Source organism: Condylostylus longicornis, unplaced genomic scaffold (genome assembly GCF_029603195.1).
Source record: "Condylostylus longicornis isolate FDR11 unplaced genomic scaffold, ASM2960319v2 ptg000005l, whole genome shotgun sequence".
Classification (NCBI taxonomy): domain Eukaryota; kingdom Metazoa; phylum Arthropoda; class Insecta; order Diptera; family Dolichopodidae; genus Condylostylus; species Condylostylus longicornis.
In genome coordinates, this window is record NW_026577974.1 from 1,137,165 (window position 1) to 1,162,652 (window position 25,488).

At 31.1% G+C, this 25,488-nt stretch overlaps 1 protein-coding gene across 3 annotated transcripts in view; it reads right to left on the reverse strand.

Moving 5' to 3' along the window:
- Positions 1 to 2,185: 2,185 nt before the first annotated feature.
- LOC129614897 (zinc finger protein Elbow) overlaps positions 2,186 to 25,488 on the reverse strand; it is an 84,209-nt gene continuing 60,906 nt past the window's right edge. The window contains exons 1-2 of one of the 3 annotated variants that reach the window (XM_055529871.1): positions 7,372 to 7,467; positions 2,186 to 5,607 (exon numbers count right to left, since the gene is read on the reverse strand). In XM_055529871.1, the coding sequence (XP_055385846.1) occupies positions 3,922 to 5,403 (1,482 nt within the window). In that variant the 5' untranslated portion in view covers positions 5,404 to 5,607; positions 7,372 to 7,467 and the 3' untranslated portion in view covers positions 2,186 to 3,921. Of the gene's footprint in view, positions 5,608 to 7,371; positions 7,468 to 25,488 lie in introns of those variants that run through there. The other 2 variants (XM_055529867.1, XM_055529863.1) reach the window with 2 other exon arrangements.

The following is a 25,488-nucleotide window of genomic DNA, read 5'->3' on the forward strand; positions in this document are numbered from 1 at the left end:
CTGAGAGATCACTTGGCACGTTCAACTTTTCTGTATCACTACTCTTTTAAATTTGCTCCTACATTCTCAAAAACAATCTTGTTTATTCAAAAGATTTTTGTAATACGCTTGGTTTCCAAATGTTATGTTTTCAAAAATAAGTTCAAGCTAGAACTGAGAACATATTCAATTTTGCTTCAATTACATTTTACAATTTTTTATTATCCTTCTCGATTAGCATTTATTATTCATCGGAAAAATTATTTTCTTGTTTAATTTTTGATTTGACCCTAAATTTTAATTTCTTAAAATTTCTTCATAATTCACCATCTTTCTTTAATTAAGATGAAGTAATAAATTATTCAAGCTATCAATTTATAAGAATGGTACAAAAAGAAATTAAAATGAAAATCATAATTTGATATAAATAAAATTTTAAGAACAAGATTCAATTTTTTACCGTACAATTTAGAAGAGTCCATAATTTCCGTTTCATTTAAAATGTTCTTAGAATTGCATAGTATTGGAAAAATAATAAATTTTCATTTTTATTACAATTTTATTAATATTTTCCAATTTTTTATTCCCATTTTTTTTTTTCAAACTCTAAAATAAATAATATCCTATTATTTTTATTTCAAATGCAGATGATACGCTTGTTGTAAGTACCAATTTACATGAACAAAATTATATTGAGTGCTGATTTAAAATTTCACAGTACATAGTTCAAAGTCTACTTGGGTTTAAAGTCTATTAAAGAGTTTACTACAGACTAAAGTCTGGAAAGAGTTTTCTACTAAGTCTACTGATTTCAATCTTGTCTTGTGATCAAAACTAGTTTTATTTGTTTTTATGTGCAACGCGCACTTCGGGCTGTAAATTTCTTTTAAGAAATTAAAAGGCATTTTTGAGAACTTAGAATCAAATTGTTTTAAAATCACAGAAGTTATTTTTTCTCGTACTGATTTCTTGTAAAATAAGACGAATTCAAATTGATTGCTTTACTCCTGGTTAATTTGAACGTGCGAATGGAATAGTTATGTAAATTACCATGTACTTAAATACATTAAGCTATAAATTTCTTGCCACATTCTTCTCGAGTTTCATGCTTTTATTTACAACTCATGTGTATGTATATGGTTACATTCTTACATTCATATACAAATATTAACGTAATGCAATAATTTATGTTGGATAACACTTTCTTTTTTATTTTCTTTTCTAAAAATACCGCCGTTCCTTGTAATAAAAATAATTATTATTATTTATAGTTTTAACTCTAAAAAATAAAAAAAAACTAAAATGAATTTTATTACCAACATGGTAATTACTCAACAAAAATACATAAAAATTAGAGTTTCTAATAAACAACACATGGAAAAAAAATTTTTTCTTTGGATTTTTACGGCTTTCCTGTTCCCGTACTATATAGAAAGAGAGAAAATAATGTTTTTTTGTTTTAATGATTTATGAAATGCGAGTGTTGAATACAATTTTGTCGAGTGACATGAAAATGTTTAGGCAAGAATTAATTTTTTATCGCTTTATTTCATGTTATAAGAACCAGAACGGAAAAATAACTCGAAATTTTTAGATCATAATGTACTTTATACCCAATCGAATTTGTTATTCGATTATATCGAAGAGCAGAAATAACGAATCCACTCTTTGTAATGACAAGTTTGCTAAACAAGTTTCTTTTAAGTTTTTAAAGCGACAATTTTGGGCATTAAAAATTTGGCACAGTTTTTACATATGTGTTGGCCAGAATCATGCTTTTGAAATATGAAGAAGTTTAGTAATTATAACACTTGCATGCCAGAGTGAGTTAAAAAATTTAATTTTATTTTTATGTGATATGCTCTTCTTTTGATTTATAAATTTTTGCAGTAGCAATGAAAAAACTTCTTTTCATCGAAAAATTTCTTCAGAACTTTAAGCAAAACTGTTATATTCCTACACGCTACTTTTGCAGAATTTGCTGTTCAGATTTATCGAACATGCTCTATATTAAGACCTGGTAGCTACTTTTTGGGTTATTCGAAAATAATTTGACATGATAAATTCTAAATTTCTAACCGTCTGGCGAATTCAATTTGCTTTCTTTCAAACAACAGTTCTGAAATAGTATTTGAAAATATTTAAATTAAAAAAATTATTTATTTTAATTTTTTAAATTAATATATTTTTATATTTTATTTCTATTTTTTTGTTTTTTTTTTATTTGTTTTTTTTTGTTTGCTTTTAATTTATAATTTTTGGGAGAGAAAATAATAAAATAAAGTTTAAAAATCAAGACTCGGTACAAGTTTTCTGTCAATTTTTTTTAACTTTTTTGCAATAATTGATTTTTTTTTATTTCATATTTATTTTATACATTTACATAATATTTTTCTTTTCTGTATTTTGAATTAAATAATTTATGATTTTCTGTTTTTCTCTATTTTAATTTAATATTTTTATTTTATAATGTGAAATATTCTTTTGCTTTATATTTGTAAAATTTTATGGTCAAATGTTTACATAAATTACAAGAATTGTTTTATTATATTTTGTTTTATTTACTGTTATTAGCTTTTAAATTTTTCCAAGTTGTTTTTTTTATCACGAGCTTTTAAATGTTTATTATTTTTTATTTTTTTTTGTCTGAAGAAACGAAAAAATCTAAGAAAAATAAAATTTATTTCTAAATTTTTTTTATCTTTTAATTTTACCGTCATTATATGTATATATAGAATCAATTTTATAATATAGTTTATTAATTTGAATATTTTTTATGACAGCAGCTTTAAATAGTTGCTATATTACAGTTATAATATTTTATATAATATGTATATTTGTGGTAAATATTCATAAATTAAAAATTTAGGAGCTTCCAATTAAATCTGCCGTCATATATAAAAACTAACTAAATTTTATGATGGTGTGAAATAAAATCATATGTTGTAAAGCACAATAATATAATACGCCATATCGGAAATAAAAACAAAATAAGAAGGGTGACAATTGTCTTCTAAATATTTAAAATAGTTTTTTCATAAAAAAAAAATATTGCAACAAATAATCCAAACGCATTTATTAAACAGTAACAGTAAAAATAAAATAAAAAGCACTCCTAATTGTTTTTGCAAGTTCATGTCCTTAATACTTTTTGGGTTGATTGTGCAGTATAGTAAGTGTTGCATTATAAATGAGTGAAATTTCAACAAAATATATTTATATATAATTATAACTAAGCTCAGAAAAATAGAAAATATTTAAAGAAAAGCTCATGTTTTTGGTTCAAGCGCAAGTTCACACCTTCGTTGAACCAGTGCATAGCCTAAATTTCGTTTATTATATTTTAATATTATTTTATTTTAGTTCATATTATTTTATTTCACACCATCAAGCGTTTTTTTTTAACATTCTATACTTCCCATCTATACTTTTTTTTTATTTAATTTTTACTTTAATAATTACGTCAGTCCACGAAATTTATTAAATCTTTAGAAAATAAATTTTGGTTTTTAGATTCCTATAAATGGATATACATACATTATATTAATTAATTTACATACATGTACATACATAATTACTTTTTTTTAATTAAATAATTACAGTAATTTCCATATAATTACATAATTAATTATTTTATAATATTTAAAAAAAAACATTTATTTTTTATTTGCTTAATTTATTTCAAATTCACACCCTGTTTCATGAAGATTTTTTTATATCTTCCTTATATTCTTTATAAAATATAAAATTAATTATCAAAAAAAATATTGAGAAACAACAAATAAAAAAAAATTTATTAATTTATATATCAAATGACATTATGAAAGTCATTTTGAGAATTAATTTTTACTGTTATTTATTGTAATATTTGATTATTAGTAAAATATTTTATAAACAGCAACATTTTTATCTTCGATCATTACTATTATTTTGATTTAACTATTATGGATGCATACTGGGTGATGCACCTAATCTCGGTCCATATAATGAATATGGTGAAAAGTATTGAGCTAATGATGGATGCGGTGGCATACCAGCAGCCGATAAGCTTGCAGCAAGTGATGGTGGTCCTAATGATGGCGGTAACATGGACGGTTTACCATATGGATGATACCTAGCTGATGATAATGGACTCAATGGCGGTGTTGGATATGTTCTTTGAAATAATGGATGATTTGGAGGGAGACCAGTTGCTGCAACAGCATTTAACATTGATTCAGACATTGATGCCGTATGTGTTCTTAAATGTTGAAATAATTCATCGGACGTACCAAAACGTTTACCACAATATGCTGAATCACCTGCAATCCAACTGCATACATATGGTAATTGTGATGCAGCTGCTAAAGCTGCTAGTTGAGCATGAGCATATGCTGCTGCTGCACTACTATGTGATTGATATGATTTACTTGCTGCGGCTGCCGCTGCTGAAACAGAAGCAGAATCACATTGTGTGCAACCAGCTGGGCATGGTTGACCAGTTGCCTTATTCATAACATGTGGACTCATTGGACAACCTGTACAATATGGATCACGACAAACAGGTGGCATCATACCAGATGCTGCAGCAGCAGCAGCGGCTGCTGCTGCTGATGATGATGGATCTGAAGCACCTTTTAAACGTGCATAATTAAAATATGGACTAAGGGCAGCAGCTTTAAACATTGGATGATGTGGTGACATTATAGCACTTGCTGCCATTAAATCCATCGGGTAATTTGCTAAACTAGGTGGGTAACCAGGTGGAAAATATGATGGTCCACCCGACATTGAACTAGATGAATTCATTTTTGAAGCAGAGGATGCAGCGGCAGCCGCTGCAACAGCTGCTGCTGCTGATTCTCGTTGATGATTTGATCCCCCAATGTTATTTGAAGCTGTTGTTGGAGTTGTTGTTTCTTTGGATATATCATTTGGTAATCTATTTGGATTTGGACTATCACGTGGTAAACTATTATTTGAAGAGTCTTTTGATGTTGTACGCTGTAACTGATGTGGACTGGTACTATTATGTTGTAATTGTTGTAATGCTACAGATTGTTGACTGTTACTTAATGGAGTTCGACTATTATTTGATGTAGCACCATTCATTATTGCGGGTGAAGTGTCTCTGGTCTGTGATGTGGCACTTTGGTTTGAATCGCATCTTTGTTGTTGTTGCTGTTGTTGCGTTAAATGATGGCCATTATATTGATTATTTTGTTGACTGTGCTGAGATTTCGGTGTTTTGACTCGAATAGATTGATTTATTGAATTATTATTATTATTAATATTGTTATTATGATTAGCTCCTAAATTTGATGAGGATCTTTCTTGTAAATCTATTGTTGTTGTTGGGGTGTGATTTGATCTTTCATGTAAATTAAGTGGTGATAATTCATATGGCTTAAAACTAGTTTTGATTTGTTGATGTGGCTGCTGCATTTGTATATGATGATTATCATTCGATCCGGTTGAAAGTGATGATTGATTACTATTTGGTGACAATTTATCTCTAGAATCTATTGAAGTTTTATGTGATTTTGCTGATTTTTCTATATTGGCCAATAATTTTGGATTTGGTGAATCGGAACCAATTGCACTACACGTCTGTGCTAATAAGGCCAAGGGACTATTTTTAGCGTCCAACTGAAAATAGAAACAAAGAAAAAAGAAATTTTGAAATTATTTTTGTTTAAAATTTTCTTATTTCGAATTTAATATGTAGAGACTCGGTGCTTCTAAGTTTTCAAGTAAAAAATCTATATATTTATAAGTTACTTTTGTTATAACAGTAATTACAATTTAAAAATAATTTTTTTTCTAAGCAGAATATTTTTTTTTCCAAATTAAATTTTCAGGTTTATATTTTTGCTGCACTCAAAATCAATCATACTGACACACAAAGCAAAATCAAATATGTACTCAAAATCTGAATATTTAACAAAAAATAAAAAATATTTTGAAGAAAGATGCAAGATTGTACACAAGATTTAAAGTGTTAAAAAAAAGTGATAAGTGTTGACACTTCATATAATTTGTGACGCTCAAGATGCCAAATAGAAATGTTTTTTGTGTTCTACACTTTTTTTTATGTGAAATAAAACACTTTAAAATTATTTCTTTTAATTTATAATTCCTTTACATTCAAAAAAAAGAAAAAACACTAAAAAAGATCAAGAAATAAGAAGAAAAAAAGCTAAAAGAAAAAAAACAAAAGATGAAGATAAAGAGAAGAATCTGACACTTTTAATTACAGTGAGCAGCAGAATTGAGAAATTTATTTTTTGGTAAATAAAATTTAATATTTCTTTTTTTTTTTTTACCATCTCAAAAAGCGTTTTAATGATCCATAAATGATGACATAAAGAGTATTTATTTCAGCTGTATGTTGTGTCAGAAATAAAGTTTTTTTCTTAGGATGATTGACGTCTTTTGGTGGAATACGAGTACACAAAGTATTTTTAAACAAATTTTGAATTTTTTTTTCGTAAAGCAAAGTGAGTGTATAATTATGTATAATAAAAATTTAAAATATTTCAAAAGGATTACAATGTTAACAATTGTTTAATTATAGTTACATATGTATGCCTGTTGCAATTGAAAATGTCACACTTCAAAACTGATATGTTAAAGTATATCGTAAATTAAGCGGCTAAATTGATTAATACTGTTTAGTATTGAAATTGTACAACTGAAAAACCGCTTTTCTTTTATAAATTGACAGTCGGCAAACATTAAAAAACTATAAAATTTGCTTATTTTATCAGCAAACAAAAATTTTTTAAAATTTTTTCAATTATTTCAAATTAAGTATTTTGTTTATTTTTTTTTGGTGAAACGGAATAGAAATTAAAACATATAATAAAATAAAAATGTTGATTGAAAATAATAAATACATAATTTATTTGTTAAAAATAATTACATATGTATATTATTGTATAATTAGATTTAGAAATGAAATTTTAATAGAATTTGGCTATTATATAGAACATGCATATATAGCGGTCATTATTATAGCTAAAACAATAATTACGTTTATCGTAAAATCGTATTCTCGTAGCATCCTTACGAATACTGTCATCTATTCTAAATTATTCTTGCAAAATTATTTCTATATTCTTATTATTCAATATACTTCTATTACAAATCTTTGATCAAAATTGTGTGCTTTCGATTTCACAAAAAAGGTAAATAATTTTTTAATGTAAAATTTAAATAAATGACCGCCGGCGTTTGGGGATATTTCAACAAAATTTCAGACCACTGAAAATCAATAAACATTTTAAAGAGCAGTTTTCTGCACTAATTCCAAACTCTTATATCAATAATGATAAAGGCTGAAAATTCATAAAAAAATTAATTAAGTCATTTTATATTATAAATTAACAGTAATTTGTAAACAACATTTACCTAAATATACATATGTACATCATAACGAATACCTACACACTTAAAACATGTGATTGTGATATATAATATTTAATTTATTATTTAAAAAATCTTTTAAAATTTCCGCTCATTATTATTTTTTTTTGTTATTTCAATTCTTCTTAATTTCCAAATTCGATATGACATTTGATATAATCACAGATAATATTGTTATAATATTATTCTTCTTTATTAACCGTCTATACCACAAATTCAAAAAATTATTTATTTTATTAAGCCATTGTTTACAAACGAACACAAACGAAAAATTTATTGTCAAAAAAAAAAAATTCAAATGTCAACAGTAAAACAACACTTAACAATTATTAATTTTTTTTGTAATATTTAATATTTAACGAGAGCATAATTGAGAATGGAATATTATAGTTTTATTAAATTTAAATACAAAAACTGAAAAATTTTAAGAATTAAATAAGGAAAATGTCAAGACAATAAACTCAAATCACTACCGAAACTGAATGGGATCATTTGAAATTTAAATAAAAAAATTTTTTTAACCGAATGGTGTTTTTCTCTTTTCTTTTGTTTTCTTCTCTTTTTTAATGCGTATTTATTTTTTTAAACAAAAGACTAACAAACAAACAAAAACTCATAAATTTATTTGTTTCAAATTGTTTTATTTATTTTTTTTTTGATGATTTTTGTGTGTGGTTTACTTTGCTTTTATTTTCACTCTTTATAATTTTCCTAATTTTTATTATAGATGATAAATTTTATTGGAACGAGAATCGACCTCGAAAAAAAATATGATACATATTTAAAATATTTGGAATTAATTTACTTTGGTCACAATATTAAAAAAAATTATGTAGATATGAATAGGAAAATTATTAAAGAAATTGTACAAAAGATTCTTGAGAAAAGAAATTGATTTTAACTTAATCAAAGTATGCCTCTGGAAATGCTCCACTAAAAGAAACAACACAGAAATAGAAATTCTGCTTACATAATTACTACAGATGGAGGAGGTGCTGAAAAAGACATGGAGAGTTTATAAAATGGAGTTTTGGGAGAATCTGGAGAGTCTAGAGACGGGAACGCCACTTGGCTCGGGGAACAAAAATAGAAATATTCAACAACTGCGTAAAATCGGTAGTCTTATATGGAATTTAGATCTAATCTAAAAAAGAAAAAATGTACAAACAAAATGCAAGTGTTCATAAACAAATACCTGAGAAATATAACTAGGACGTTGTAGCCAAGAATCATCAGCAACTCTAGGAGATGACAGGGCAAGAACCCATAGAGATCTAAATAAATAAGATAAAATGAAAATTAATTAGTCATATTCTCACAAGGTCAATGAATAACATTCAAAGGAAGTCCCTGGGGTGAAAACTTGGCAGACCGAAGGAAACGTGGTACAGATCAGTTAACGAGTAATTAGAAGACAACTGCAGAACATAGATCAAAATAAAGTTACTAGAAACGAACTAGAAACTCAATTTTTATCTGAATCATTACTTAAATTCTGCCCCTAAATATATGCAATTTTTTCATACATGTTTTTTGTGTGTGTTTTTTTAAACGACTTAAGCAATTTTCTATATTCATAATTTCAATTCAACGCATTTTGATTTTTGAAAACCTAAATGAGTATCAGTTTTTAATTTACTTTATTGAAACAAAATGTGCTACTTTACAAACCGTTAGGTTTAATGGTCCGTATATTTCCAAATTTTAAAATTAGTTTTGGGTAAAAATTCAATGATCAAATAAAGTAGAAATAAATTATATTTAGAAACTATATGGCATGTGACCTATGATAGTCGCAACTATTAATAAATAAAACTAATAATATGTATACTATGTTCTATGTATATATCGTAGTATATAAATATGCATTTAAGTACGGTATAAGTGGAACTCAAATGATTAATAATGAAACATTTGCTTCACTGAAAAAAAATTTAAATATTTTTTTATGTTTTCGTTTCTGGCCGAAAAATTAGCTGTCAATAAATTATGATTAAATTTAAATTTTATTCATCTGTTTCGTTGTTTTTATATTATTTTTTGTTTTTTTTTTTTTGTATTTTTCATGGCATTTTGTAAAGCCATTTTAATTCGAATTTATTAAGAAATATTTCTTTTTTCATCATTTATTTATAATTTTTTGGGTGCTTTTGAATGAAATGAATTTCTTTATTTTTTTTTTAAATAATCTGATAATAATTTAATGGATTTATAAATTGAAATGATCGTCATAAAAAGCTCATTTTAAGAGGATTTTTTAAATATTTTTTTTATTTTTTCATTTTAGTCGGAGAGTATAAAAAATGGAAAATTTTTTTTTTTGTTTTAATAAACGAAATATTAAAATGCGTTTTTTTTTTTTATTTATTTGAAATTTATACGGTAGCGTTCCTTTTGTTACTTATTATTATACATAACAATGTGTATGTATGTACGTTTGTAAGCTTATATAGGTATACTTTTGTATAAATTTTGTTAATTTTAATCGCTGACTGTAGAGTGAAATCGCAAATGAGTTGATAAAATTTGACAGTAATGGCGGTAAGGCCATAATTTTATTTTTTTTTAACTTTTTGTTTTATTTTCTGGAGCATATACGGTTTAAGCATATTTTTAACGCTTTTTAATTGGAATTTTTGAAACAAAAATTTATGATAATTTGATTATATTGACTATTTTAAATATATGTATGTTTATATAGTATGGTTATTGTTTTAACTGAATTTGTAATTATGTGCATGCAGTGTTATGTAAATCTGCATAAATATAATTTCATAAATTCTTTTATGTGTGTGAGGTTTGAGTAGTATAAGGACTATATGGAATGATGAAGGTTATCAATAGATAATATATACATATATGTAATATATAAAAATTGAAATTGAAGAATATGTTTATAAAGTAGAGGATTTGATCATCCCTGATCGATTTTCTGAGACATTGATAACAATAGAGTGCATTCAATTTAATGAAATGTTTACTTACGCATTTAATATAATTTCTTTGTTAAATGCATATAATTGTCTTATTAAATAAAAGAACAATAAAAAATATTCATAACTTCGCAAACAGAACTTCAATCATTTGAATTTGATTCGTGAATGACAAGAACAAAGTTAAAACACATCAGGTAATAAATCAAAACTTTTAATAATGTTGTCACGTTAATTAAATATTAATGTAAAATAGTGCTTGTATTACATATTTCTAGGGTATTTCGAATAATTTATATTGTCATGTTAAAATCAAAAACAAATTTTTTACTGTAATTCATAAATCTTTATGAAATTTTTTTGTTTCTTTTTAATTTTAATTTCGTAATCTTATTTAACCTCATTCAACCCTTTTTTCCTCATTCAATGGAAAAATATCAAAACTATTCACATACGAAATTTTATGGTTTGTGTCCCGAATTGATAGTGTTAGTGGCGGCATTTTTTCTTCATAATTGCTTGTCAGTTATTGTTTTCTTTTCTTATTATTGTTGTTTTTTTAATTTCTTAATATAAAATTTTATATACACATATTCTGTCCTAAGCTATAAATCTTTGACAATAATAAAAGTGAAAAATAAACGATGAAAAATAAAGAATTCGGAAAATATATCATAAATACTTACATATACCCACTTATATTATATATGTATACAAACTCATATAAAAATGTGTATATTTTGGAAAATCTCATAAAAAATTTATAACAAAATTATTGTTTTTCCTTTTGAACACGATCGTATATCAAAATAAAAATGTTATTTTTGGTTATTTTCCTATTTTTCACCGCATAATAATAAAATAAAGGAACAAAACAATTTAGTTTTTTTTTTATGAATTTATGAAGTTTTTTTGGGTGTCTCTCACTCTCTTTGCAATTTTATTATGTTTTTGAAATCAAAATTGGAAAATAAAATATAATTTTGTATGTATTTTTGTGTTTGTCAATTGATTTACGGATGTCTACCCCCGTTAATTATTTTGAAAATTTCATGTTCCAAAAGCCGAGTACTTGATGAAAATTCAACTTATCACTTCAAAATGTCATACTGAAAATAATTTAAAACTAATGTCAAAAAGTGATCCGTTCCTTTGCGTTATGTTACCAAAAACATCTAAATTTCTGTAATATAATGGAAAATAATGATTTAATAAAGGAAATGTTCTTTTTGCGAACCTTAAATCCCATACTCTTCAAAACAAAATTTCATATTTTAACTAATTCTGTTTTTGTAAAAATTGCTGACTTAATTAAATTGTTTGAGTGTTTTATATAATCAATTCTTATTGAAAAATTTATGCTTGTTTGGTGTCCTAAAATATAAAATGGCAAAACTCTTTTAGTTTCAAAACACAAAAAAAATTTATTATTATGTTGAAAATATTTGTGAGGAAAAAACTACACAATCTTTGGAATGTCTATAAATTTTATATAAAAAAAAAAAAAACAAATAATATTAAATCTCATAATAGACCAATTATAAAAGAGTAAAATAATGGGATTTTTATTTTAATTATGTTTTTTTAATATTTTTTCTTTATATCGCACAAGTTTTTCTGTTCATTTGTTAATCTTTAAAAAAAAAATTGCTGTATAGTTTCCATTCGTTCTGCTGCGTATTGGCAGGGTGTTTTTGTGTGGACGTAGTAGCAAAAACTCCGTGACATTCATTTTACAAACATAATTGCAAAGTTTGTGTAAAAACAGCACTTACAAGTAATGCTTATAAAGAAATTTTGTTGCTTTGCAAAAATAATGCATTGCATACAATTTGCATACATATACCACTGAATAGACAGATGTTGACGTTTTAATTTGACAGAGGAACAACAGCCTTGAAACTGTCAATTTTTAAACTTAAAACTTATTTTAATCATTTATTTAATATAGAAGTTAAAAACTTAAAAATATAATTAATATTTTAACAGGTTAATTATAGCTCAATTATATTTTTTTTCTTATTTTACTTTCTCACTCTGATAATGAAATGGGCGACAGTTAGCGGAATTTTAATCAACATCAAATATTTAAAGTACGTTATAAGTGTGTTTACCCTCCAACTTCTTTATCAATATTGAGGACTCTGTTAATACAATATATATACGATATATATAAAATAAAAATTTACAACTTTATAAATTACGTCAAAAGAAAATAGTGCATATTGTATATGTATATACAAGCACACACAAAACATTACCAAATGAACCCACTATTCAAACCCATTCAAAAACATTTTTGTTTTTTTTTTTTTGGCATGGCAATCTCATAAAGAAATTTCCAAATTATCAAAGAGTTAAATTAATGCATAATATAAGCACACATACAAACTTATACATATGTTATAGTTCTTAAGAAGTAGGTGGTTGTAATTGGCTCAAACTCTATTACCATATATCACATTTAAAATTTTATTATGGCACATTAAGAAAAATTATTATATCGTTCTGCAGTGGATAATATAATGAATTTATAAAATTTGGTCAGATTTTTCTTATTATTTAGATATAATTAAATGAAAATTTAAGAATATGTTAAAAATATATTATAAATGTAATTTTATTACGTAATTTAAGATTTTTAGATGGTTAAAGAAAAATATTTGTAGCAATTCTTATAATTAAATAATCGGCATTTTACACTTCGTATTTTACATAATTGACACAAATTTAACGTTATCTCTCAAAGAGGAGCATAGAAGTAAAGATTTAAAAAGAAAAATTTGAGTAATTCGAAAATTATATTGAATTGTAAAAGTTGATTAACTAATTTCACGATAAAAACGTCTCAAATATAAAATTTAGAATCTGATGCGTCATTGATATTATACCACTTTGAGACAGACACTATTCGAAATTCAATATTTAAAAATTTTAAATGTTAAACAAATGCGCTATCAAAGAATAGTTTTGCAATGTACGTTTAATAAAATATTTGGACATTGTTGAAGGATTGTGGATTGCAGAATGAATAAAAGATTTGTTGTGCCCCCCACCACGAGCGCCCAGTGTCCTGCCTAAAGCATCTCCCCGAGACCCACACTTCTGATGAATCCAAGCAACTTTTCCGTAGAGAAGTCCCACAACGACAGGCCCAGTTTTCTTAGGTGCTTTCTAAGCCTGCAGGGTCCCGTCAGCGAAACTGCGGACGCGAACTCCATAGCTTCAGCCTTTTTTCTTCTATTTGCTCCTAATACTTCACGGATCTTGCCTGCTCCAATCCCGCGAAAGGACTCCGGCCGAGCAAAATTGGAATAGGCCAGCATATCTAATTCCTCATTTCTTTCTAAGTCAAGGTGCCCCGGCCCCCACCACAACGTGACCCGATTATCTTAACCCAACCGGACGAGCTTGCCGAGACAGTTCCACATCATTCGGGAGGAAACCTGGCTAGAATTCAGAGACCTTATGGCAGCCTGACTGGCAGACATTATCGCTATATCTCGCCCGCAGCAACCCCTATCCAGATTAAATTGCGCGCCCGTTTCTATAGCGTGTATTTCCGCCTGAAAAATACTTGGATACATTCCCAAGGATATTCACCCCAGCACCCATACCGCATGGCATCGGGTAGGTAACTGCCTCGCCTCTCCAACTCTTTTTGTCGCCCAGTTTTGAAGTGAAGTTTTTCTCAAAGCTGTACTTCTTGGTCATATCATCCGTCGGCAGCTACAATAGTGGAATCGTCCTGGATAATGATCGAAGGCATGTTATATATATTTTGTATGCCACATGTAAGCAATCATGTAGCAATGCCATACAAATTTCTCTGTTCATTCTGTCATTAACACATAAATATATAATACAAAATACATAATGTCAAATTCACTTCAAAACCTTTTAAAATCATTTCCTATTCTTCTTGTTTTAGTAAAGTCATTACAAAATGGGAAAAAAACAAAAAAAAATATTATGACAAAATATAATAACAATAAAATGGTAACAGTCCAAAAATACATACAAACTATATAGACATTATATCAAATGTATTGAAAAATGGTCGAATTGACATAACACATAAAATATAAGAGAAAATTACCCTCATAATTCACAGGTGTCATGTTAATTTGTGATTTTATTAGTTAGATGTAAACATAAAAAGTACAAACAGAACTGAATTATACTGCATTTTATTGTTGTTGTTCTTATTTTCTTTTCTCTATTTATATTTACATTATAATAATATTCCACATGCAGTTTTTATGGCTATATTGATATGTGGCAAATATTTGCTCCAAATTATAGAAGTAAATGTAATATATCCGAAGAAATACTAGTTCCTATCAAAATGCAGGTATGTTACTTCCAATTTGTGGCACATATTTGAAAGAACGCTAATGTAAAGTTCGGTTGTCTCAGAATATTTTAAAAGTAAAATTTAAACTTACAATATCTTCCTAAACCGTTCAGAATCATTACACCAATTCACAATTCATTCACAATTTTACCGCACACAATTATTTGCTTTTTGTTTATGAATTCCTAAGAAAATTGTACTATATAGTTAGTAATTTTTTAGCGCTATTCTCTACCGGAAATACTTTGATTATTTCCGTTCTGCTTAAAAATTCTTTTTTTTTTTTTTTTTTCGGAATTTCATATTTTAAGTGGTGTGGTACTGTAGTGAATGATGAAGGTTTATGTTAAAGTACTTGCTTTTTTTATATGGTTGCAATATTTATGTTTTGTTTGCTTTACAATTTTCAAAATTAGCTAGAAAAATTTATAGGAAATAATTTTAGTAATATTCTATTTTATTAAGTATTGAAACGTGAATATAAAAGGTATAAGAAATAAGAAATATGCAGGAAATTAATTGAGAAAATGACATTATTTTTTTCTTTATTTATCGTAACAACTATTCAAAATTTGTGTGACAGAAATGTCCTTCAAAGGAAATTATACTAATAATTCTCATTATTTGGCGGATATTTACTTTTTAAAGAAGGTACAAACTAAGAGGAAGAAAAAAAAATGTAAAAGAAATTAAAATAAAAATTTGCAAATTGTAATTAAAATTTATCAAACCTCAAAATTGATTTTACTACTATTCAATTCATTTACACATATTGCGGGCCGGTAACAAACTAGGTTTTAACACACTAGGTGTTAATTTTATACATGCGGACAATAGCCTTATTTGAAACCAAAAACTACATTAAATATTTTAGAAATTGGGTTTCATAAACTGGTCAGTATTTTCTCAATAGTTACATCTTCTGCTTATAACTAACTTTATAACTACGTTAAATTTAAGAGCTTCTTCTACGCGTTTTTTTTTTGTATCAAAGCTAAAATAATAAAATTATTAAAAAAAAATAGCTTGAATTTTAAAGATTAATTGTAGAAAAATATAATAATTCATAACACGGATTAAAGAAAAAAAAGAACGGAAATAAGAAATTCGGTTCTCTTTCCTCATTCATTGCAATTGGATAAAACTTTTCCATATATACTATTAATACAACCAAACATCTACGATTCATATATTAGCGACTGGAAGAAAATAATTTAAAAAAATCTTTAAAAAAAAAGAGGAAAATATTTCATAAATAAATCTTTTTTTTTTTTAGAAAAAGCAATAATCATAATTTATAAATTTTCACATTATTATCCTGGAATAAAGTAAGAAAGAGATAAAAACAATAACAAATAAAATGAAAATTCAAAACTTTGAATTGAAAATAATGGTCTATATTGTAGTTGGTACCCATTAGTTATTGTAGCAATTTTGGTGGCAGCAGCAGTAATGGTAACCATATTAGTATAAAGCAACAATAGCGAACTATAGAAGTATAAACTATCTGATAACACTATACTAGAGCAAATGTGTGTATGTGTATTTTATTGTTACCGTACGTTTTTTTGCTATACTCTTCTATACGTGAATTTTATTCTTAGCCTTTTTAAAGCTGCAAAAAAAATTTGTGTATGTTAGAATTTGAAATATCCTATATTAATATGTATAGCCCATAAAAGTGCATTTGTATTATGAAATTCAACCCGAAATTTAACGATAATAAACTGTTTTTCTTAGCTTTCAATATGTAAAATGCATTTTGTAAGATAACAAGTATCTCAAATGTCTGTGTGTATGTGATAGTTTAGTCAACATAGGAGTTATGGGCAAAAATCTATACGTAAATGCGCGAGTATATGAGAGCGTATATACATACAATTTATATGTTTTCATTATTCATACAATAAATTCATATTTTTCATTCTGTGTTTTGAACAAGTGTGCGTTCGGAATATAAAAGAAGAAAACTGTAGATAATTTTATTATTTTAAGTCTTTTAAGGTTAGTTTTTAGTAAATACATATAAAATATTTATTGCCATTTGCTCTATACATACATATATACAATAAATTATTAAATTTAATATACTTCTATGTAATTTATATATTTTACATAATTATATGTTTAAATATGTTAAATAGGTATAAAATATGCGCTAAAATTTACAACTGCAAACATAAATTTTCTTTATGTGCACAGAGAGGTTAAAATAAAGCCTGATTTATTTGCATATTAAAAAAAATTATATTATTACATTATAAATACATGTGTAACTGTATGTGTGTGCGTTTGGTATATACGTTGATATTGCCTTGTTATTTTTATGGAATTGTGCTTGTAAAAATAAAAAAATTCTTAATTTTATTGAATTTGATTTTGTGTCATGGAAGAATATGTGTTCACAATAGCAAAGTTGTTGACCAAACCGGCTTTGATTAGTCAGATTAAGTTATGTACACAAAGGGTAATAGTGTTCTGGCTTTCCATCTATTCACCTTGGTGCGTTGGTTCAACCTTCTATTCAACCTTCCATCCACGCTTCAATCAAATCGCCTGTTCAAGCCAGTGATGTGTTTTTTTTTCTTTCTCCAATAAGTTTCCTTAATTGGAAGAGAATTTAAAATCTAAAAATTAAAGAATTTAAAAGAAAAACTTTTATACGTGGAAAAGAATAAAAGCTTCATAGTGAAAATATTAGAAAATATTATCATATCAAATGGCAAGACAATATCAGGAAAATGTCTGATTTGTAATTTTTCTTATTCACCTAAAAGTATGCAATAACAGTATACGTAGTTATAATTTTTATTTTAATTTTTTTTTTAGCAATTTAATAGAAATATGTAATTTTGCACACATTTTTTTCAATTTCAACTATGTTTCTTGTACTTAATCAATAACTAAATCAATCAAGTAAATTACGGCAAAATTTAAATAGCAAATAAATGAATAAAATGGTTCTTTTTCGTGAACAAGGCGAATTTCTTGTTTATTTCTTATTCTTCTCTGATTTTATTTTTCTTTTATTATTGTTATTATTGCTACTATTATGATTATTATTATTAGACTTTTTTTCTTTTTTATTTTGTAAAAAACAAAATGAAAATTGGTTCCTTTGCAGTTTTTAAATAAATTTTATTAAAGAAAAAAACATAATAAGAACATATAAAAGCCACCAAAAAAGGGGAACAAGTAAGAAAAAAAAATATATGTATGTATATTTTTTTCTATTATTCTTTTTTTAATCATCTCTGTCTCTTTCTTTCATTGTTACTCGTTCGGTATTATTTCAATAAAATTTATTTTATATCGCATGAGCTATAAATTTATTGATAATGGCACATTAATGTGACATTTTTAACGACAGTAGGATATGAATTTAACATTATTATGTTGTATACAACAACTACTATGTGTTTTAAATGTTGTTTTGGCATTTTTTGTCTTTCTTAAACGAGCAAAACAAACAAAAACAAATAAACAAAAATTAACAATATATATATATATATATATATATATATATATATATATATATATATGTGTATGTGGTGGTTTTTAGATTTTAAAAGAAGATAAATTTAAAGTATATAATATACTTATATATATAATATTCATGTATAAATATTTCACGTATATTTACATGCCATTTCTTATATACACTCATTTGCTATTGCTATAATTTTTTTCTTTTGCCTTTTTTATTTATTGTTTGTTAAATTTTTAAGAAAAACAATTTCCAAAAAATCATTACCATATAAACACATGCACATTATTATATTTATACATGTGTTAGTGTGTATGTCTACATGGTTATAAAAATATTAATGTTCATTTTATAAAAATTACTGTTTATAGGTTGGGCTGCATGATGATGAAACTTTATAATAACCGACTTTTTAATTTTTCTTTTGAATTTACGTTCTTTTCTTGTTTTTAATTTTTTTTTCCTTTAAATTTTTACAAAAAAAAAAATTACTGAAATTTCATTCTTTTATTATGTTTTTTTTTTGGTCTTACCATAATAAAAATTTGTTACTCTTTTATTTATTTTTTTTTTCCATTATGGTGGTATTATAATGGTGCCCCAATAATGATGTTAGTGGTATAGTAATATGATGGTGTTACTAATGGTGGTGCTACATAATAAATTTTCATACATACTGTGAATGCTTATATATAAATTATTTATATGAAAAAATATTTTATAGAATGAAATTTTAACACTCGTTTTTGCATTTATGCCAGTATATATAGAAATTTACGCCATTCAAATTAATAAAACATATTTATTCCGTTTTTTTTTGTGGCCTAGCTCTCGATATATTTGAGTTACTTCTGTTTTTACTTCTGTTTTGTAAAATAACTGTGAAAATTTTTTCAGTTTGTTAGAATTAGTTAACATTATTCTAAACGCATTTACATTTTCCAAAACATATTACGTTATTTACGTCTAAAGAATTTGTTCTGACACATAATTCCTTGGTAATAGGTCTAGGACCAAGTTTAAATAGTAGTGCTTTATTTACTATTTTACCTATCTGTCAGATGTATCATATCTGATTTTTGATAGAATGTAGCCATTGTAAACAACTTTAGCTACATGTTTCTTCTTAGGTCTTTTTATAGCTATGCTTTTAGTTTATTTATGTGCTTGTCCCATTTGAAATTATCCCTAATCTTTAAATATTGAACATTACCATTTTTTGAATTGGATTACCTTTCTTTTTTGACAAAAACCACTATCCCACCCTTGTCGCATTACTTTAGATTGGATCGTGCTGTTCTCTTTCGTGATGAAACCCATCTTCCTTTTTAATTCTCTTCTTTTTGATTTTTACGCATTTTAAATTATGCCGTTTCTACCTCGTCTGCATGTTCCAGATATTTCAGCCTCTTCTTCTTGCGTAACACTACTCCTATGTATTTCTGGAATCCTCAATCTCTCCATCCCGTGTAGGTAGGCCCGAAAATATTCATGACCCGACAAAAACTGCGTGATGCAAAAATTAAAATTGCCATGCCCACGCCCAACCCACCTGTCAAGGTCAAGTATTAATCTAGATGTACATCTACCTCTGTGGCTTCAGCGTCCCTTCCAAATCTCAATCGTCCATGCTCTCGTCTCCACTGCCGCTTCTTCTTTGGTGATGTTTTGATTTCTTGTGTAGATTTTCCTTCTTTCTAGCACTAGCAAATCAATCGGTATTACTTTCGCGATTACCAGGACCGCCGCTTCCGAAACCGTGCGATAGGAGCACGCGACTCATATGGCTCCCCTACGTTGTACCGATGCTAAGTGCTTCCTGCAATAATCTTTGTTTAGTGCATCTGCCCACATTTCTACTTCGTACATCATCACGGACTGGATAACAACAGTACATCCGCCTGTTGACCACCATTGTTTGCCATTAACCTGCTTAGTTGATTTTTGACTGTGGCGGCCGCCTGTTGCCATATGCCGCCAGAACCAATCTTGTATCCATTTTTATCCCCAAATATTTAATTGTTTCCTTTGATTGAATAATTTCTGTGTCAGACTGAAATGATATGTTGGTTGGTATTCCCCTCCTGGTAATGACTACTATCTCCGTTTTAGCCACTACCAGTACCAATCCTCGATCACCTACCCACGTGTTTATGTTACGTTATGTTACGTATGTCCCCAGAGGAAGCTCGCAGATATGAGAAGGAAAGGCTAGAAAATCTGAGGGCCTGCGGATCGGGTGTTGTGGCCGACCATCCCCGTCGAAAGCAACACCCCTGATGCAGGACCCTCAAAAAAGAGGTCGATGAAGGGCAATGTTGAGGAAAAGGTCCCTGGGAACATTTCTCAACAAAACTCGAAAATGACTTCTTATCGGGATGCAGTAGCACAGGTCAAAGTGGCCATCACTCATAGACTGCATCCAGAGGAAAGGCTATCCGAAGTTCAGATGGGGAAAATCAAATTAGCCATCATGGATGAAATGGATAAAGTTGTGGACTCTCATCCTCAATTCAATGCGGCGTTGCAAAGGCACGGATGGATATACGTAACATGCAACAATCAAAACACCAGGGAGTGGATAACCAGTGTCTGCAGGAAGGTAAAGCCTTGGGACGGTTGCAACGTCGTGGTACTGGACGGTGACGACATGTCCAAACAGCATGTCTGCGTCACCTACGTACCAAAGGACGAGACAACCGTCAGTCTCTCCAGGGACAAATTTCTAAGTAGGATAGGAAAGCAAATCCCGGCCTCAAGATAAGTTCCTGGAGGGTGCTGAGGATGGATGAGGAAAAGGACGGGGGCTGCTCCATCACCTTTTCCGTGAATGATTCCGGATTGGAAGATCTACGGAAAGCGGAGTTCCGACTTTTCCTGAATTTCTTCCGTGTTACCGTTCGGGTTAAAGGAAGAAAATCCTCTCAAGGTGCTTGCGGCAGGGCAGGACAAAATAAAAAAGCAATGTCCACCGCGACAACGACGAGCACTTCAGGCCAACCAAAAGAGTCAAAACTCATTGGAAAGTCTGAAGTCGCTCCGAAAATGGCGGCAAGGGAAACGGAAGGACCATCGACCAGCACGCCAAATACAAGCGTCCCGGGTGAACCAAAAGGGCTCAAGCCCATTGGGAAGCCCGGAACTGCTTCGGTATTTGCTGTTGGAGGGGCTAGCGTGGCACCTGGGACGGCAAAAGAAGCTGTGGCAGGGCAGGCGCCCACCAAGATGTATAAAAATGCGGCAATGGGAAGCAAAGCTCAAGTAAAGCCTTTGTCTAAAGGGCCAAAGCCCATAGACAGGAGCCGGAGTAAATGATATGGCTGTGAGGTGCATCCAAATAAATCTACAGCATGCTAGGGCATCTTCTGATATTCTAGCTCATAGATTTATGAAGGATCACCTCGATATTGCCCCTATCCAAAAGCCTTACATAGTGAAGGATCAGGCTAAGGGCCTAACAGGTGAGCTATTGTATGATAACACAATTGGGGGCTGGCCTGGGGCTTGCATTTCTTTAGTAAAAGGCTAACGTATTTTCCCATTCCAGATTACTGTTCTAAGGATCAGGTAGCTGCGTTGGTAAAGGTGAAGTCCTCCGGGGGCTGGACAGAGTTCATTGTGTGCTCATCCTACCTCCCGGGGGACTGTGCCCACCCGGACGAGCAACTGAAGGATCTAGTGGACTTTTGTGGAAGAAGAAACTTCCAACTTATAATAGAATGATGCCAATGCATACCACACCGTCTGAGGAAGCAGTAATAAAAATAACAGAGGTGAGTGCCTACTTTAATTTATATATAGCAATAAATTAATGGTTATGAATGAGAGCAATAGGCCGACATTCATAAATGCAATTAGGGAAGAGGTCATTGACATCACCCTTTTGCACTGAATTTGTCGGCAGTAGGGTTGGTGGATGGCATGTCTCAAATGAGACATCCCTGTCCGATCATAGGCAGATTAGGTTTTGTTATAATGGTCTCCGGGGGCCTGGCAGAAGAAATGTATCGGGTACCCCAATCCACAGATTGGAGTCAATTCGAAACGCTCCTCATGGATGGGATTGGATCCGTTCCTGCTTCTGTCAGAACGGTGATGGATATCGAACTGGCCAGCGAGGCTCTGACGGCAGCTATTACTACTGCCTACCATGGGAGCTGCCGCGCTAAGCCGAGGCGGAGCTATAGGAAGTGCTCCTGGTGGAATGAAGCGCTTTCAAGGCTTAGACTAAAGACCAGAAAGCTATTCAATAAGGCCAAGGTGTCGGGTTCGTGTGAAGAGTATAAAGACTCACTCACAAAATACAATGAAGAAATTAGGAAAGTGAAGAGAATCTCGTGGAGGGCGTTCTGCAAGGGCATTGATGAACTCTCCAGCAGTGCGCGTCTTCGCAAGGTGCTTTCCAAAAAGTATGCTAGCGGGTTGGGCCTAATGGAACGGCCTGATGGCTACATGACTGAGAACGGAAAGCAGACGTTGGAGGTTATGGCGTCAACGCACTTTCCTGACTGTCAAATGCTGTCATTGAACCGAGGGCATCCTTGAACCGAGGCAGTTGGCTGCTTCCTTGATATAGAGAGAGCTTTTGACAACACCCCATATCATGTCATATGTGAGTCGTTGCAAAAACGAGGGATTGATGCGACGACTAGCAGATGGGTTAATCGGATGCTACAGGATAGGATTATTAAGTCCCCCATAGCTGACGATATACTCTTCATCTCCGCTGCAAAAGGATGTTCGCAGAGCGGGGTTCTTTCGTCCCTCCTGTGGTCCATTGTAGTGGATGATCTAATCGCTGCTCTCAGGGGCTCCGGGGCGCGTATCTGGGGATACGCCGACGATGTGGCCTTCGTCGTGCGGGGAAAATTTGAGAGCACTATTTCTGATCTTCTACAGCAAAATTTACGTGTTGTGGAAAGAGCACTTTAGTCGCCTTCACCAGACGCAGAAGCAGGGATAGATTAACGAGCCCAATTCTGTTTGGTGAACGTATTAGTCACTCTAGGGAGGTGAAGTATCTCGGGGTAACCCTGGATGATCGTCTCTCTTGGAATACCCATATAGATAGAATTATCGGGAGAGCTACGGCGGCCTTGTGGACGTGTAGGAGCTTCATCGGGGGGACCTGGGGAATTAGTCCCAGAATAGCACTGTGGCTATATACGCCCCTTGCTAGGCCCATCATCACCTATGCGTCGATTGTATAGCGCCGTAAGGCTTAGCAGACGGGTATGCGGGCCAAGCTGGAAGAGCTACAGAGGCTAGGAGTGACCGGGGTAATGCGGACGGCTCCCACCGCTGCATTGGAGGTGATGATCGGATAGCCGCCACTGCACCTCCATATATTGAAGGAAGCTCGGCTAGTGGCTTACTGACTTCTCTCTGGCGAGGACGGGGCAGGGTTAAAGTTGGCCCACAGAACTCACAGAGACTTCATTGAGAGCGATCCGATTCTAAGAATAACCATGTCGGATACCTGTCTGCCGCGGTACAACTTCGACCACAGGTACAGAGTTCTGTTTCCTGATCGATGGACGTGCGATCATGGACGGTATATGGGTACCGGGTCATAGTGGCCATGCGGGCAACGAAGTTGCCGATGAGCTGGCGCGGAGGGGATCTGGGGCTGACTTTGTGCAGCCGATGCTTTTCTGCGGTTTGCCTTCTTCCGCCGTGGAGGCCAGGCTTGCCTGCCTGCTCGCGGCGGAATGCGGCCGTCACTGGCGGGACACGAAAGGGTGCCGTCATGCGAAAGTGTTTCTTTCGGCGTGCTCCAGCGGATTCACCGCAGAGTTGCTGGGGATGAGCAGGAGCCGGGTTCGCACTATTGCGAATTTCTTCACGGGGCACTGCCCAGTGAAGTACCACCTGCATAGGCTGGGGAAGTCGGGCTCCCCCCTGTGCAGATTTTGTGGGGGTGGCGATGAGACCGCCGTGCACATTCTCTGCGACTGTCTTGGACATGGGTCCCTAAGTGTTCGGGAACTGTTGTCCAACTCCCTTAGGGATATCTCCGGCTTTGTGGTTGGGATGGAGATATAATAGACGGGAGAGTGGGAGGGCTACAATAAGTCAAAAATGGCTGCGGTGGCTTGGGGGGTTGCTCCTGTCCCACTCGGTTCCCTTAGAATCTACGAATCTACGTAGGGGGCGAATTTAATAAGCACCTGGACCATACTGGTCTTTCGTGTATCCCCGCGCCGAATCGTTAGAACTCAAGATTAAGGTTCCCGATAAATTTTAACAAGTCCACGTGTATACTCTTCCCATTACCTGATTCAACTTGATGTGCGTCTCTTCTATTTCTAACGCTCTTCCTAACATAAAACGCATTTTGGCTCTTGTTTACAATTTTTTGCTGTACGTCCTTTCTGGCCGCATTTATAGCATAAGTCTGCTCGGTCCGGTTCCCTGCAGCTTCTTTTGATATGACCGTAGTCTAAGTATCTATAACATCGCACTACTTTTGTTCTTTAACGAATCCTGCAACTGATCCATTCAATTTTGATCCTTGCTTCCTGAAGTAGGATCCTTTCCAGAATCCTTTGCTCCCTCCTGTTTGGGTTGGTCAACGAGATCCTCCATTCTACAACTTCATCAAAAAAGTTTTTCAGAACAAGTTGTATCTCTTCCTCCTCGTTTCCTTTAGTTTCTCCAGCAATACATCTCCTCTTTCTGTTTTCTTCATATTCCTTTGATAACAACATTCATCTAACTCGAATTAATTTGCTTCATCATTTCCTTAAGTATTTCTGCATATATTTTTCCTCCCGTTGGCTTTATTATTACCACATCCGGCCTTGCTCTAGACTGCCCTCTTGGTGGTTTTTGGTTTCTTGCTTTGTGCTCGTTTCTGTTCCGGTGAATCTTCCTCCTCCCGCTCCTCTTCCTAATTCCATGATCCTTGAATCATGGAATTAGGAATCATAGATGATCCGCGGCTGTTCCTTATGCTCCGTCTTACCTGTTTTTTTGCACAGGCGTCCTGTTTGTGGCGGAAACCGGTGATCTCAATACTATGTTGCTCCTCCTGATCACAATACTACCTTGCCCCTCCCGGGGGCTGGTTCTTTCATGCCAGCCAACCGCGTTTCATCCAGTCTCGCTAGCTCTACTGAAATAGGTTTCCAGGAGGTGCCCGGCAGATATTGGTAGAGGTGCTCCCAACAGGCCGGCATTGCTTAGCATTTCTCAGAAGTGCGTCAGAGTACTTCTGGACCAAAACCGACACCAATATTTTTCTTGACCTTTTACCTTAATTGTGATATCAACAAACCTTCTGTGCTTTGAATATTATGTAACAAGTGTTCTTCGCGTCAATA